General features: G+C 37.8%; 1 protein-coding gene across 1 annotated transcript in view; it reads left to right on the top strand.

The window, feature by feature from the left end:
* Nucleotides 1-16,844, top strand: part of PARG (poly (ADP-ribose) glycohydrolase) — a 66,251-nt gene that overhangs the window by 16,640 nt on the left and 32,767 nt on the right. The window contains exons 7-8 of the mRNA XM_009334615.1: nucleotides 11,259-11,351; nucleotides 13,518-13,675. Of these exons, the coding sequence (XP_009332890.1) occupies nucleotides 11,259-11,351; nucleotides 13,518-13,675 (251 nt within the window). The remainder of the gene's footprint in view (nucleotides 1-11,258; nucleotides 11,352-13,517; nucleotides 13,676-16,844) is intronic.

Genomic DNA, 16,844 nt, shown 5'->3' with positions numbered 1-16,844 from the left:
AAGCCCTTGCCTAGTGTAAGCACTGCTCAGCAACAACTGAAACATCGGTGTGTTATCAACATTGTTCTCTCCCTAAATCCAAAACACAGCCCTGTGCCAGCTGCTAGGAAGGAAATTAACTCTATCCCAGCCGGAACCAGGACAAACTTGCATATGATGATCGTACTTCTGGATTCTAGATCCTTTTAGAAGTCCAGAACAGTCAGGATGTGAGGCTTTTTTGCTGTCTGCTTTTACATGCAAGTGTCTACCTGTAAATTTCTAGACCCTTACTTAATACCTGTTTCAAATTTTCTGTAAATGTAATTTACAAATACATAAATTTATTAATATATAATAGGCAAGATAAATATGTAAATAAATTCATTTATAAATACAACTTTTTCTATTTTCCAGAAATATCACACGTCCATATTACAGATATTTTGCTCTTCCAAAAGTCTGGTTTCCTTTTCTTGAAAAATCGAAGTTAATTATTGTACTAGAAGTTATTTTTCATTTGCACAAATCCTTGCTATTTAATTTTTGGCCTAGCAATATTCATATGGATATGTGCACGCACCTTCTAAGTTATCACTTTTTTTCTACTGCAGGTGTTCTGCGCAGATTCCAGAATATAGGAGAATATTCTTAAAGAGAGAAGTGGTGTAGCATATTACAATGAGTCCATGCTTTGCACTTAGAAATAATTAAAATAAATAGAAGAAAACTCTTATATTTCACTGAAAAACCTAACAAATGTGTGTTATTGAATTGCTGAATTGTGGTGTAAACGTAGTAAAACCTGGGATAATATCTGCAGAATGTGCTTAGTGCATTTTTTTGCCAAACTGTAGTTTCTCATTTGAATGTATGTTGCTACATAGTATACTACCACATTTGGCCTGAACTCGGTGCTTTCAGAAAATGTGTCAGATGCAAGTAATTGAGTCAAGATGGAGCATCTTAAATGTTTGAGAAGTGAGCAGAAAAATCAGATGGACAAATATTGGCAGTATGTCTGCTTCCTCTCTAAGAAGAATTGGTTGCGTTTTGAGATCACTGAGCTGATTTAAATGAAATTAAGAACTGTCTTGTCAATGAAATACTCCACTTCGTCTGCAAAATTTCAAACAGCCACAGAACCACACAGCCTTTAAGTGTGTGTGGTCTTAACCTTAATAATCTTAATTTAATAACCTTAAACTTAATAACCTTAAGAAATTTTGGAAATTACCTGGACAATTTTGGAAATTATACTTCCATTTTTTTACCATTATTTCCATTTTTCATCTAAAAAAAGACTATAAATGCAACATCTGAAGATGATGTGACTGTAGTATAGTCTAGTTGGGTTATGGTTGAGCTCTGGATTTTCACTTATTTGAAGAAGACCAAACTGTTTAAGAACACCCGCTACTGTTAAGTATGTGCATATCTTGGGAGAGATTTATGTCCTCATAAGGCTTTACCCCACTCTTGTCTCCTAGCAGGTCTTATGAACCATGTAAGTTTTGTTGTTTGAATGACCTGCTTGAAAAAATGATTGCTGTAATCAGTGATACTGGAATAGAAGGAATCTTGAAGTACCAAATTGTTCTGGTGACTGGGTTTTTGATAAATCATTTTTATAATTGTCTGGACAGTATAGCAGAAGTGAGCATTGTACAGAGATGTCAGCACTACAAAGGTAGGCTTTTAAGCAAGAAACAAAATGTCCCAAGGCTGAAAATAGCCTATCCATTGCTCCTTGCTGGATTTCATTTCAGTCCAGATGTTTTCAAACAATTTTCATTACATCGGATTACTTTTTTAAAATCTAAACTGAAAAGGTCTTTCGAGTGTGCCATGAAGGGTTTTCTTTTCACAATAGCAGAAAGGAATTTGTCCCCATATTGAACAAAATGTGAGCTTTTCTGTGGCGTGGGGAATATGCATCTTGTACACATTCAAGACGCTAGAAGCTAAGCATTGTAGAGGAGAAATCACATTGAGTACTGAATCACAGGCTTATTTGTAGTTTTCTGTACTTTCTCAGCAAAACAGTTGAGTATCTTTTAAGTGGTGTTTTGTAAGCACCATCTCAATGACTATTGCATCAAACTATTGACTCAAAATTACCAGGGAAGGGATATCTACACATACCAGGTGTAGAGTTTTAATTATATTGTGTCTTAAGTGTTTGTGGATACTTAATGCTTTGAGACAATGTAAAGATACATCCTGAGGATCTCTTGCATAGTTTTTCACTGTATTGAGAACATTCCTGTTTAGAAAAGAAAAGAAAAAAATCTAGTGAATATAAATGTTCTGGTTTTAAAAACTTATCTTCTGATAGTTGCTTTTTTTGTTTCGTTTTGGGAGCAGGGGGCTGATGAACAGATTTCCATTGGATTATGTGTAAATCATCATTTATCTGTGCTCACCTATCTATCCCAAATGACTAAGAGAAGCTCCTTTCGGTTGTGGTGGCTTTCCTTAGCTGCTTTGTGCCTTTAGATTTTTTTTTTTAATGTCTGGAGCAGTTAGAATGAAAAAAAAAAAAAACTGATGATGGTCAAAGCTTTCAAGAGAAACAGTCTCTGAAAAAGTGTACATGGAAGCAGGGGAAGTAGGCATTGCCATCATTAGGATGACTATGAAGGTATAAATGAAGTGTATTGTAACTGTATTCCCAATTCTTCTCATGCTTTTTCATCTGAAAAACTGAATTTGTTTATATTGCTTCCTTACAGAGTTTGTTGTTAGTTGCCATGCATTCTTTAAAGAGCAGGTTTGCAAAGGTGGCAGAGTGTGTACCCTGGAGATGGTCTGAGGGTCTTATTTGGCCAATATAATCTTAATTACTGGATATTTTTCTTAAGATATTGGTTATTTTGAGTCTATAATTCTGACAACCAAGCAAAAAATGATCTATAGATTTGTTGAAAACTACAATGCTATTTTGTTACCTTTAGTTGATCTTTCTTTTTTCCCCTTCTGTCTGCTTGACTTTTTTTTGGTAATGTTAAAGAAAATACAGCTTTCATAAGGGCAATAGCTAAGTTGTCTCACGAAGCTTTTAGTGCCAAGGTTATCGGTTTCAAAAGTGGTTGAAAAAAGTTGTAGTTAAATATCTGACAGCTTTTGAATGCTTCCACTCTATGGTTCTTAGCAGAAGTTTTTAAAATAATAGCAGTATTCAACTACTCCACCGAACCTGGAAACAGATTTTTTTCACCCTTAGCTTGTGTCAGTCAGATGAAAGATACTTCCCCCCCCGCCATGTTACAGCCCTGCTGTAGAAACAAGGTCATTGTCCTTTTCACTACTCTGTACTTCCCAAGAGTAACTCAGAAGTATTTAGAAAGCTGTATTTGACTCTTCTTCCCAGGACTGCCACTGCTTTGGAAATGTTTGTGATGCTTCTACTCCTGATAGAATTGCTCTGCAGGAACATGCAGGTAGAGTCTGTTGGTGGCCTATAGAGCATCAGGACTGAGGTTTCACTCATTGGTAATGAAAATGATTGGGTTAGATTTCCTGTGCCTTAGAAGTATAAACAGGGCTTCTAAAACCATTAAGAGGAGAGGGAAATACAGCCATTTTCCCCTCAGATTTTATTTAGAATGTTGAAGAGCTTTGGGAACAAAGCTGTCATTGTTAGGGATGATACACCTGAGAGATCATTCCAGGGTTGGATTGGCAGCGGGTGTGAATAAGCCTTCACGTGGGGAAAAAATTAAACAAAAATGAATTAACCTCTGCCTTGTAAGCTGTCTTCCTTTTTCTTTTTGAAGTGTCAGTTTGTGGTTTTGATAAATGTCAGAAGCATTCTTCTCAAATAAGATTCTTCTCCGCATAATCCAGTGTTATGTTTTTTTCCCTCTTCCCTCCAAAGATTACTTTGTCCTTCGTCTGGTTTCTAATCAGACAAGTGCTCAAGAAATGGGATGGATTTGACAGCTAAGTGTGCTTCCTTCTGAATTAGTTTTGTAAGGGAACTAAAGGAGGCAGATGAGTGTTTATTCTCTCCTGCAGTTTTGGAAGTTCATTAACTTAATAAAATGGGAACTAAAATCCCCACCCCCTGACCCGCGCTTTGCTTCTAGGTTTCAATCTTGTTTATAGGTATAATATTTTACATTATGACAGTCTGTTTTACATAGGCGTACAAGTTAGCGGGCTGCAGCCTAGTGTCTCTGTCTAGGTATCAGATACGCTGATAGTTGTGGCACAATGTGTTTAAGTAGAATTCATCTACTCCCTGTCCGGAAGAAAAGGCTTTGTAGAGAGTATGACGTAGTGAACCTTGTTTTGGTTTTTTGGGGGTTTATTAAGTTACTATATTAGTTTTCAAAGTCACCTGATAAGAACTTGGACAGGCTTGTTTGTTTGTTTGTTTGTTTGTTTTCCCCAGCTGTTCCCACAGACTGAGAGAGTCTGCTTTTAGGATTCTATAATGTTTAAAAGCACTTATGACAAGAATTAGGGGAAGAAAGGGAGTACAGGTTAGCAGTCTGAGGTTGGTTTGCTTTCAGGTAAAAGACTTAAATGTCACATACAGTGGCTTGGTTGTTCTGTTGGCACCGAGGAGTTCTAGTCATGGATCTAGACTCTACCATGTTTAAGTGTTACACAAACAGCATACAAAAAGCATGTGACTCCTGTATGAGACAGGAGAACAAGTAAGTAAGTACAGGCTGCTGTGGAAGGAAGAGAAAATGAAGACAACGTTGCTTAGTGCAATAAAGGAGCAGCCACATGGTGTGGTTGCTTAAGTACGCTCAAGTTTTTGTTTAAGTGTCATCTCAAAGGAAAGTCTTAGCTGGAGGGGAATAGTGAGGGAGATGCTTCAGGATGCTTGGGAGGTTCTTCTGTGGAATACACTCTAAAAAAAAAAAAAAAAAGTGGGAGATCGAAATGGTTAATGTTATCCAAAAGTGCACAAGAACCAGTACCTTCTAGAATAGTGCAGGAGCACAGTTGAACTCTTGCATCTCATTTGACAGTGAAACGGGAGCCTTTGGAAGGGAGGTACAGTCTATGCATTGAATGGAAAAAAGCAGCATTTTAAATGCTTATGGGTAGAACAAGACTGTTAACAGTCTTAAAAAGAAATTAAGCCTTCAAACAAAAGTTCCTTGTTCCCCAAATATATATTTTACTTTTTTCAGGTTTTTTTGCCTTCCCTTGTTATCCTCACCAAAATTACAAAAGTTGATCAAATTTTTTTCAGGAGACCATTCTGAGTTGCCTTAGACTTTGTGGCATGTTCCACCTGCATATTCCTTGCATGCGGCACTGAGCAAATCTTTCTCTTTGTGAGAATGTGAATAGTATTGCTTTGTTCACATAACTTACTTTGTTGTTTTCTTTGAACTGCAGACTTGAAGGAGGTTTAATAATGATATGTCTAGGTAGGCTATATATGCCCTTATTTACTACACCTCTATTTGCAACCAAGTTTTTCAGCTTGAAAGTATTCATCATGTGGATCTTAATGCCCTGTAAAAATATACAGATTTTTTTTTTTGAGACAAATTGAAGATAGCGAAGAAAGAAAAAAATTATTCCTGAAATTAGGAGAATGAACTTACTGTGAATGGAGTACATAGAAGTTACGCAGTTTGTCTAATTAGTTAGGAGGCTATTACCACCTCTAACCATATGATATCTTGCATTAAAATAATTAGGAAAGCTGTTACTGGGAAGACAGTTCAGTATAGTAACCCATGGTACAGAGCACTAACAAACACAAACCGGATCAAAGTAATTCTAAGAAAGTGCATGAGGCATTATGGCAGGGGGGAAGGAAAAGGTCAGACGGTCAAAATCCATTAGAGTTAGGAAATAAAAGAGACAAAGTCTGAAGGAAGCACTCTGGTTTTCCCCTTCATCCTTAAGACCGTGGTTCAGTTGGTCCTTGTCCTGCCACAAAAGTTAATAGGGGGAAATAAACCGAAACAAATTGAAAGCATTAAGCCATTGCTGTCTTAGCATGCTGTTTGCCTGTTGGTGTGATGACTCTACCTTCCCATGTGATAGATAGAGCTGTCCAAATCTGTGTTCTGTATGTGCAGTTTGGTTTGATGAGCTGTCAGATTTAGATTTAAACTCTCTACCATCACTATCACCCCATGCTACCTCCGTTCCTTCTTATTAGGACTGTCAGGCATACTCGTTCATTACCTTTTGGAGGACTGGTTTATAGTGACAAGAGACCATTACTTATGGTGGCATTTAGTCAGGCCTCTCTGCTGTAGTATAAATGTTCATTTTGCAAAATTGCAGTGCAAGTTTGGCCAAGAGCTCTTACCTCTGCTACGGCTCGCTGAACTATTTGCATCTTATGAATTGGAGCCCTAAGTCATGTTCATTTAATCAGTCACTCCAGTGCTAATACTGATGAAATCGCCAAGTGATTTCTTCGGCAAAAGGCAAGTCATGCTTTGCAACTCTGATTCCATATACTTTTCCCCTGGGGTATAACCCCTGCTTTTATTTCATTCCTAAATAAATTTTTGCATGTTTGGAGGACTGTGAATAAAGTCAACAATATATTTTTTGTTTTTATTTCAAATCCTGAAGGAAGCTGCAAAGGACATGTATGCATAATAAGGAGAGAAACTGATCAGTTGTTTAAAAACAAAATTGCTGTGATACCTAATGTATTTTCCTTTATCAAAAATTGTTGACAACCACTTTAGATTCCTTAAGTTAGAAAACAAATTTTTTTTAACAATGGAAATCCAATCCTTTCTCTTAATCTTTGCATAGTTGTAGCCTTGAAAAAGATTGTACACAGTTAAAAATACACTACTGAGTCAATACAGATGTTCCTGTACTAGGAGATTTACTTCAAAGTGAGGTGCTTGTTGTACAGCTTCATACTAACTAAAATATTACTGCTTTTTCAGCGAGAAGAGTTGCAAGTGGTATCTGCCTTTGTAGCACATTGACAAGGGATGTGACTGGTTCTGTTTCACCTACCACCCACCCTGCACAACATCTAATAATGCATGATGTTTTGGTAGCCTGGTTCAACTCATTGATGCAGAGGAAGACTACCCACCCCCCACACACCCCCAGGTTATTTTCCTGTAGCGTTAGCAAGCTGAAGGATCTCAGGAAATTCAGATGAACATGGGAACTGGTGAAATGTGTGTGTGTTTGGGGAGATAGAATGACACGTCCCTCTTTCAGCAGCAACAAATAAGTAGAATATGTAATGTGACTCTAAATATGCTGGATTTTACATCAGTACAAGTCACTGTTTCCTGAAGAGAGTTTCCTTCTAAATAAATCTTCATTCAATTCTGTGGCCAGGTATTCTTTGTGCTGTTGCTAGGTTCTCCCAGGTTGGCATTTGCATCGTGGGATGTCTGTCAGATGTAGCTGTGGTGTCAGCACTCCACGTCCTGGAATCCTTTTACTTTCTATGATTGAGTGTTCTTTTTTTGCCGCTTTCAAAGTCTGAAAAGACTGTCACAGATAAAACCAGGCTCTGTGTTGCACTGAGCGTAGCTGAGAATATGCAGTGACAGTGGATGGTCTACAAAGCTGCAACTGTGGTGGCATACTGGTTTAGTGGTCAAAAGAGGGTGAAGGCCAAGCAGCCAGGGGTTTGCAGGTGTTCTTTTTCATGGAAACCTCATAGGAATGTTACCTGTACAGGAAGAGTCCATGGGCAGAAAGGGGTAGTTATGATTACATGGATGTGGCTATGACTCAAGTTACTTAGTTTTTGTAGAAACTTAAAGCAAGGAAGGATACATATTTCTGGCTTACTGTCACTCTTCAATAATGGGTTATAGCCTCAAGATATAAATGGGAAGCATAGGACTGAATAGTTCCCCAAGGACTTATTTATAGGAAGAAAGGGTTTCTTTGGTCGTTTGGTTTTAAAAAAAAAAAAACAAAAACCCTGCACCTGCAGTTGAACAACAGAGTTCTCAGATTACTCACCACAGCAGCTATTTTGTGAAGTTATAACATTTCTGGGAAGAAAGAAACTATGCTTGAGCTTGAAAACTATTGATGTGCTACCCTGCAATGTTTAGGAGACCTTTGCCTAAATAGGGAAATATTCAAAACAGGGATGCTTAGGCTGCTTGGTGGTTTGAGGAGAGAATGATGCAGTTAGGAGTTTATTGGCAAGATCTGTGAACTTAGCACTCACAATGATCGTCTTTTTAAAGTTGTGGGGTCCTTTAAGTGACTTATCTTGTGAAAATGTAGTAAGGTTTTCATGGCACCCAACGCTTTTCACAACCCCACCACCACCACCTTATTTGTCATTTACATGTAAGAGTAATCTGTCTGAAGTCCAGTGAGAACACTTCTGGCCATTAACAGCTCCAAATTTTGAGGTTTTCACTAGCGGAGGTCTAGTAAAAGTCATACATAGGAATAATGTAGAGAGGAGAGCATGTTCTGCTACAACATTAGGAAGGTAAGGAGAAGGAAAAGTAGAATTTCAGAGTTTAAGAAGTGGACTTTGTAGTTACACATTTTGTGTCGGAGCTGAGCTGTGCAATTGCTGGCCCTGCTTCTGTTTTGGGAAGAAATTGTCTCATACTATTATTATATTGTTTTCAAAGGAGCATAAAGAAAAGGTTGAAGTCTTGACAGCTATGACAAAGTCCAGTGCCATAACGTGTCACCAGATAAGTGATACTGTATAGTCTGTGGCAGTCAGCAAAGCATTGCAGCCACTATTTATATGTCAACTTTAAGGGAGAGGAAGTGTTACCCGAAGGGGAGAGAATATCAGAATTTGACAGCCTGGTAGACATCTGAGGTTAAATGTCATCTTTTGAATAGATTTAACTTACATATTCATTTTATGTATTGAGATCTGAAATTCCAGCCTTTAAATGCTCATTTTGTTACTTCATGGCACTTAAAAATGTAGTGCCTAAGCAGAGCAAAGTTTCCTGCTAGAGCAGATGATGTTAAAGGTTAGGTCATAATTTTCAATATCTGACTTATACTGTGTAAATATGTAGGTGCATATGCAGCCAACAACAGGAGAGAGAGATGCATCTTTTTCATTTCTTAACCTTAAAAAAAAAAGTTGACTTTCAGTAGTAATTTGTATATTACTTGGATTCCTCCTTTATTATATCAAATGATTTTTATGTTTCCTAGGCTTGCTGTTCTTTGTAAGTCCTTGTTTCAATTTAAAACTAAATTAAGACCTTGTTTGTATGTCTCCATGAGCAGCATACATAATGCACAGAAAGTAACCGTGCAGGTATTGGGATTGTTTTCTTGTTTCTCCTCCCCTACCATAATTTGTTTGTCCTTTGAGCATTTGTTTGTGGGTTTTTTTGGTTTTGTTTTTTGATTATTTTTTTTTTAACTTCCTGAGTACTCTTATCCCTTTATATCACTTGGAACAAGAGGGAATAGAGCAGAGATACTTCTAGATATTTTAATGATCTTGGAAGAACAGAAATAGTTAGCCTTCAAACAATATTTTCAGCTTGGCATTTATGGGGAATAGTATGCTTTGAATCAGAGGCACTGTATTTTCCTCTTCTAAAGAAAATTGCCAGTATCTTTTTTACATTCTGAACTCTGTGTGAAACTTTCCATTGAAGTGTGCATTACAAAGCTTTGATTGTATGGCTAAAAGATCACTTTCTGTGATTTCACAATTAGTCTTAAGTGTTGCAGAAACTAAAGTTGATAATACCTTGATGCTGTTTCATCTATTCTGTCTGCTATTGGTTTTGTGTGAAATTGGTAGTAAATCCAATTATTTTCTGTTTTACTTGAAAAATAATATTCTATAGTTTTTAAAGCCACAGTTTCAGAATTTTAATGATTTTAATCTGGAAGCTGGTAGAAGGTATTTGTTTCAATACAGATTCCCTGGATGTAGGGCAAAGAGGGAGGCAGAAGGCCGAACTGTGACTTTCATCTTCCATTCCCCAGCTGTAATGCAAGTTACGTGTTCTCTTCTCTCTGCTTTTTGCCTTAAACACAGCAGGCAAATCTAACAGCCAGTCACACCTGGTGCCTGGCTCCCTAGATCAAGGGAAAAACTGCACCACTGCACAGGAAGATGGAGAATGTGCTCTTCTGTCCTTGATCCTGCTTCTGCCCATTCATACAGCAGAATGTGAGACTTTTGAGGATATGGCATGCTTTTGTGCCGCTTTGCGGCAACTGTAACTGCACTGCTTTATGTTGCTTTGCTTTTCACACCCTCCCATTCATGTGCCTATCCTAGCTTTTTCTTAGAGGAGCATTGCCCACCGTAAAGAACATTTTGCACCTTTTGAAAAGAGGTGTAGGATACATGAATGGGGGTGTGGGGTGTGGATGGGTTCATCTAAACTCTGGGTACCTGATGCTGAGCTCAGAACTGGCAGTTGCAACTTAGAAGAGAGATCCTGGACTTGCTCTGAATGCATTGGCTTGATATGCTTTGGCAGCCAAACACATCAACAGTGGGCCAGACAGTGTCAGAAAGGGAATTAAGAATAGGACAAGAAGGGTTTGATGTGACATGGTCTTGAATATAAAAGCTTTGAGAAGCCCAGTGCAACGTTGGTGTGCCCATTTTTTTGAGCATTGTCTGGTCTCTCCTTCTCAGGAAGAATGTTAGAGCAGGTAGAGAGGGGCAGCTAAAATAGTCATAGGATCAGCTGTCTTACAGGAAGAGACTGAAACGATTGCAACTTCAGCACGTGGGACGAGGCAGGCTGCACCCTTTAACGTATGTAATCCAACAGCTATAGTTCTTGAGGGGACGTGGTGGGGATGGACAGCAGATGGACGTGCTCTTCTCACATAGCGTTTCCTCTTGCTGCTGCCGAGGACCACTGATCTGACCCAGCGGTGCCCTTCGCATGTCCTTAACAGGAGAACGTCACAGGTGCTTGTCTTGGACTATGACCTGAATATGAACGTTAAGTAAATCGTTCCAGTGCTTTTGTGGTTAGGTAGTGCTTTTTATCAGTTGAGAATTTGGTTCATTGCTTTGGAAAGAATCCAATGATAACTTATTGAAGGTTCCTTTAGAGGGCATTTGGCGACGTGTTTTCTCAACTGCAGCTTTTGAGAGTTGTTTCTGTATTTCAGCTAGTGGATTATTGCAAGGTAAAATGCAGTGAGGTACTACTGTGAAAAATACTACAGATTTGCATGAAGCTAACAGGACCTACTTTTTTCTCTCATTTCTTTTGGATGGGTCCTGTTTTCACAAAGTTTTCATACAATCATCATTTCTGAGGTAAAAAGCCTTTTTTTTTTTTTTTTTTGTCTGTCTTCTTTCTTTTTAACAGGTTCTTGAAGATGCAGAAGCTCAACATTTGTTCCAGTCCATTCTTCCTGATATGGTCAAGTTGGCGCTCTGTCTCCCTACTATCTGCACCCAGGTAAGCAAACACGGCTTGCTAAGTGCTCTGTGGCAGACCACTTTTCTGCAAACTGTACCTAATGACTAAGGTCAAAACATCAGGATCGTGTTATGTTCTTAGTAAAAGCTAAAGTTTTTGTGTGGAATGTAGCTGAGACCTAAGGAGCAGAACGGACAATGCACATCTGTAATGATATAGTAGAATGTTTAAAAAAAAAAAAAATCTGTCGTATTTTTAACCTGAACTTCAGTAACACTTTCTATATGCTAGAGTTGCTTCTTGCTTTTCTTAAATGAAATGACCATGAAACCTTTCAGGTTTGAAAATCGCACTTATAAACTGAAACACTTGAATAATCTTAAAACACCTCATTTTATATTTTAGAAATCTTTTTAATCCTAGAAGTAGTATTTTCATAAAGCCTTTGTTTACTTGGGAGCATGTTTTAGTCCAGTTAGAGCATCACAATACTTGCGCACATACAAACCTTAACTAATTCTTTATTATTGTTATGGGAATCAGTTCTGTAGGTAGTAAAGCTGATACAAGTGAATAGGACTGATGAAGTAAGGGAGGATGTATGATAGGTAACGCATTAGCAGGGTAATGACTCTGATTTGTTAAGCTCCTTTGTTACAATTTTCTGAATTGATTTTGATGGACAGGAGCAGGGAAAATCTCTCCCAACTTTGTTATGCCACAGGGGTCCTACAGTAGATATATTCGTACTGTTTGAAATTATATTTCTTAAATTTTTTGTACTAGTCACTTGATGGGTAAGTTTTTGAGAATACCATGAAGTTTCTGAACACAAAGTCAAGCACAAGACTTGCAAGTTCATGTAGTAATGCCTTTTGTAAAGATGAAGTACCGTAAGCCACTGTAAATTGTGAAGAACTTTGTCACTCTTTTTTTTTTGTTAGATATAAAGCTAAATTTGTTCCAGTATAACATACTGTCCAAAATATCCTATTTTTATAGGCTTGTACAACTTATTAGAGCGAGCTTTTCAGGCTTTTTTCCCCCTCCAGCTGTGTGACTTCAGACATCATAATATAGCTTGTTAATTAAATAGCCAGAAGACAGAATGAGATTCAGTGAATGTGAATGTACTAGTTAGAAGAATGAAGGAAAACTTGTTTGTTTTTTGGAGTAAACAGGGCTGTGTATTCAACGGTCTAAATTAGTAGCAATTTCTGTATTCACAACTAAAAGGATTAAAATGTAGTTGCTCAGCTTTCCTGGAGCTTGGCTAATGATGATGGCTGAGCATATTGGAAGAAGAGGTGAAAACTGTGTTCTCTTTCTCCTGTCAAGTGGGTTTATCGTAATTGCTACTGGACTCCTTAGCAGTCAGAATGATATTTTTTTCCCGCCCCCAGTATTATCACATAATTTTAGAAAAAATAAATAAAATGTCATGAATGTGGTGAGCGAAAATTCCAAATCAGGAGGCTAAAGCCTGATAAAATGGAAGATGTATAGCACTTCAGGGTTGGGATTTTTTTGGTTCCCCCCGCACCTTTGTTTCTTTTTATATTAAAGAAACCCTGACTAGAGTCAAGTAAAACTCCAAACTGAAGACCAAAGTGAAGCTGAATTTTTTGTTCATTCTGATTATAGAAGAATGGATAATCACGCATTTTCTGCAAATATTATCAGTGTTATTTCTTCAAGTAGGATGGAAAAAAAATCGAAGCAAGTCATAGAGTGATGATCTGTGGTGTGACTTCCATGTTTCTTTGTAAAGTATAAAGCATGGTTATTATAGCTGAAAGCATTCCTTAAGGGTTCTTAACTACAGCTATTGAAAGTGGGTTTTTACATCAGTTTTTAGGATTGCTCAGGATTTGCAACGTCCCATCTATTTTTTTCCCCCCTCTCCATGCCCCATGGTTTTGTTTGACAAGTTGTGTTTTCTTGGTCTTTCTCTTTATTATTGATTAGAAATCTGCAGTTTGTCAAGCAAGCTTTTTCTGAATTGTCTTAAATAAACAGTTTGTGACTTTAATGGTGCTGCTGATTAAAGGGTTCACCAATGGCCTAAATTACTCCCGCTCTAATTTAACAAATGTAATTTTGTGCTCCTGTTTTTTCTTTCAAAATGGGTAAGCTAATTATTTTTCTCTCTCCTTCTCTCCCTTCTCTCCTGCCCCTCCCTCCCCCTCACTCTTTTGTTGGTAGCCAATACCTCTACTGAAACAAAAGATGAATCACTCCATCACAATGTCACAGGAACAGATTGCTAGTTTTCTAGCCAATGCTTTCTTCTGTACTTTTCCACGTCGCAATGCGAAGATGAAGTCTGAGTATTCTAGCTATCCAGACATTAACTTCAACAGGTATGGCACTCTGGAGTAAATGAAGCTGATAACCCTTCAATGAAAATATCATTGTTGTCGTTTAGGGGAGAAACTCATTGTTTCTTTCACGTTTCCATCACTAATTTCGGTAGTTTGCTTTCTGTCTTTTCTGTTTACCTCTAAGGGACAAGAAAAATATGCAACTATGTAAGAAAGGATCTTGTGCACAGGAAGATATGCTTAATATTCCAAATTTTTCTTTTTTTCATGCACGCATATGCACAGGCACGCTCTTTCTCTGGCATAATTGGGCTGATAGAATTCCCTACCTCCTCATAAGCCATTCGTCTGTGAATGGTATATTTCAGTTGTGCTTCAGGTGTTCTATATGTGTTTAAATTAAAGGTCGGTGTTTCCCCAGCCATGTTTCTGTTGTCTCCTTTGTGTCAGCAGTAGTGATTGGTGCATTAAGTCAGATCAATAGGACTTGATTCTTCAGCATCCATACAATCCCTTATCATTTTAAGGCAGTTGTAGAGCTGCATGTTAAAATAAACCTGTCCTTTTTGCTACAAGCTACCCTAAAAAGGTTTCAGGACCACAATAAGAATTTAATTAAAGATACTTTGATTTCTAAATAAACACTTATTCTTTTTTACTTGACGCTAGCTTACAGACAGATTTGATTAGAAATTTTTCTTCATGTATTTTATTTTTTAAATGTGCTCATTTCAGTTTTAAATGGGGGAAGAGGATGGAGACATTTCCTGCTGCAGAATATTATGGTTCACATTGTAGATTAGAAATGAGAGTTTGTTGTCTTCTGGGCACTTCCATACAAGTCTGTGTAGCTCAACCTTAAGTTTATTAGGCTGGAGCTTGGATAAATTATTGATCTAGAGTTTTTCTTATTCCTCACAGTTAACATATGTAGTGTATATGCTCTGAAAACTGAGATGAAATAATAAAAACAGTTACCTGTGATCCAGCACACTTGGGTATGTGTGTCATAAGAGCTATGTTAGACTAGAACTTCCCAGGATAAATTGTCAGGCGTGCTGATGTACTAATAATGGGTTTGGTGCTTGCTGTTTTTAAGGGCTAGCACAGGTTTCTCTATACTTTGTATTTCAGAAGAGAGACCAGGGTCACTGTCTTGGTGTTTCTTCCAACAGTGCAGTGGGTTATGGAAGAGAAGTGTGGGTGGGCATTAATGTGCCATACAATTCAGCATATTTTTCCACCGTTAGTTCATAAGAACAAATAAATGAAAAGTACCACCCATACATTAAAAAAGGCTTATGTTCAGAGCATGAAAGAGGACAGTAAAGTTCTGGAAGGCGTTTTTGTTTGATTGCACCAGCTACACGCTTCTAGCTGAATTTTATGGCTTTTTTTAAAGGACTTTAAGGTACCGGTTTTTCTTGTAACTTAAGCATGTTATAAATCAAGCGGTTAAATTCTTACCAGCTACAGAATAAAACGCTGTTAAATCACTGGAGTAAATTCATATCGTCTTCTATGAACATTGCACAGCAATGTAAAGTCACAGTAGTACAGTGTAATACTAGTGGTTAACTTGGGGCATAATATTTTGACTACTTTTAAATAAAAAAGCCTTGGCAAATTATTAGGTAAATAGTTTCCTGCCATAGACTTAAAGAATGACGAGTATAAAGTATAGTCAGGATTTTCTGCCCTGTTCTAGTCAGTCCTCCTTTGTTTTCTGTCTTGGCTTCCTAGTGCCAACTCATAGTAAGTTCCAACAATGTTATTTAAAAGGGTTAATACAGCAGACAACCTTCAGGCCTTCCTCTTGCATTATGGATGAGGTAATACTCAGCTTTTAGTCATAGGGTAGAAAGCAATTTTTATTCGTGTAAGTGCAAGAATATTGTTGCCAAACTGGAGAGAAGAGGGAAGCTGATGTCCTCTGTTCTTGAAGATTAAAAGTGGCTCTTCCTCAGTGTTTGCCAATTTATGCGATTTTTATATAATTAGTTTCCTTTTTCAGTCCTTTTTTTAATTAACCATTTGTTGGACCAAAATTTTCCCCTCCTGTGTATTTTGCATTTGATAATGAGCAGATTAGTGAAGTAGAATACGAGGTGTGACAGGCAGTGGATAAAATGAGAGGGAATGTGTCAGTGAGAGGGGGACTGGCAGGATAAAAGCAAAAGGAGATTGAAGAGAGTGAGTGGTGGAGAGAGTACTACAAGGATTTACAGGTTTTCGATCGTCCTACTGTATATAACCTGACTTAGTTGAAATCTAAATGATCATCCTATTTTGTTTTCCTCCTGTCAATGCTGTATTTTCTCACCCTGAAAAGTTAGTTCTTTAGTAGCAAGGACAGAGAATAAAACGTCGTGTTTTCAGCTATTGTTTCAGACTTGTAATGATGACAAGGTTTGGTCCATTGCAGTGTGCATTTTCGGCTTTTCCAAAAAAGCCTTTCGTGAAGCTGGACGTACTCAAAAGGCAGTAGGCAATGACTGCAGTTAAAATGTTTGTGACTTTTTTTTCCTGTTTATAACAATGTTTTGATATGAGGGCTTTGGAGGCTGCTGCTCTGCTCTGTCTGCTTAGGGATGGGCATAACAGAGTGTTCCACACAGCAGCCCCTTTCTCCCCACAGTATTATGGTCTGCAGCTTTTTCCAGACTCAGTTCTGTCCTCAGCATGATTCATCTGCTACATGACTGTGAATGAATGACTTTGTTCTTTGGGTACGAAAAGATAATCTGCCATGGTTCTCTAACGAAGCAAAATTACTGAGCAGATGCTAGCATTTGAGGGATTTTTTCTTTAGCAAATGTGGCGTTCCTCGATTCCCCTATGCATGCCCTTTCTACGTTCATACAAAAGGCCTCCGCCCTTCCCCTCCACTCCTTGAGACTCAAAAAATAAAATTTGTGCCTTAAGTTAGAAACACAACTGTATAAGTTGTTTCTTTCTTGTGTTTTCAGTTTTACACAGCAGTCATTTATCAATTCACTTTATGCAGACTTAAACATTAGTACCTTTTTATACGCTATAAAATAGTTACGGTTTCTACATTTAAACGCTGTCACGTTCCCTCTTCCCTCCCAGTCTTCTTCCTGCTTTAGGTTTTTCTGTGGTATTAACTAGCATATTGTGACTTCCACCCCTACTCCCCCCAAGTTACAAATCTGTTTGACAACGCAACAGACAGTCAGTGCAAGAT

Source organism: Pygoscelis adeliae, unplaced genomic scaffold, assembly GCF_000699105.1.
Source record: "Pygoscelis adeliae isolate BGI_AS28 unplaced genomic scaffold, ASM69910v1 Scaffold361, whole genome shotgun sequence".
Lineage (NCBI taxonomy): Eukaryota > Metazoa > Chordata > Aves > Sphenisciformes > Spheniscidae > Pygoscelis > Pygoscelis adeliae.
This window is presented reverse-complemented; position numbering and strand designations above follow the sequence as displayed.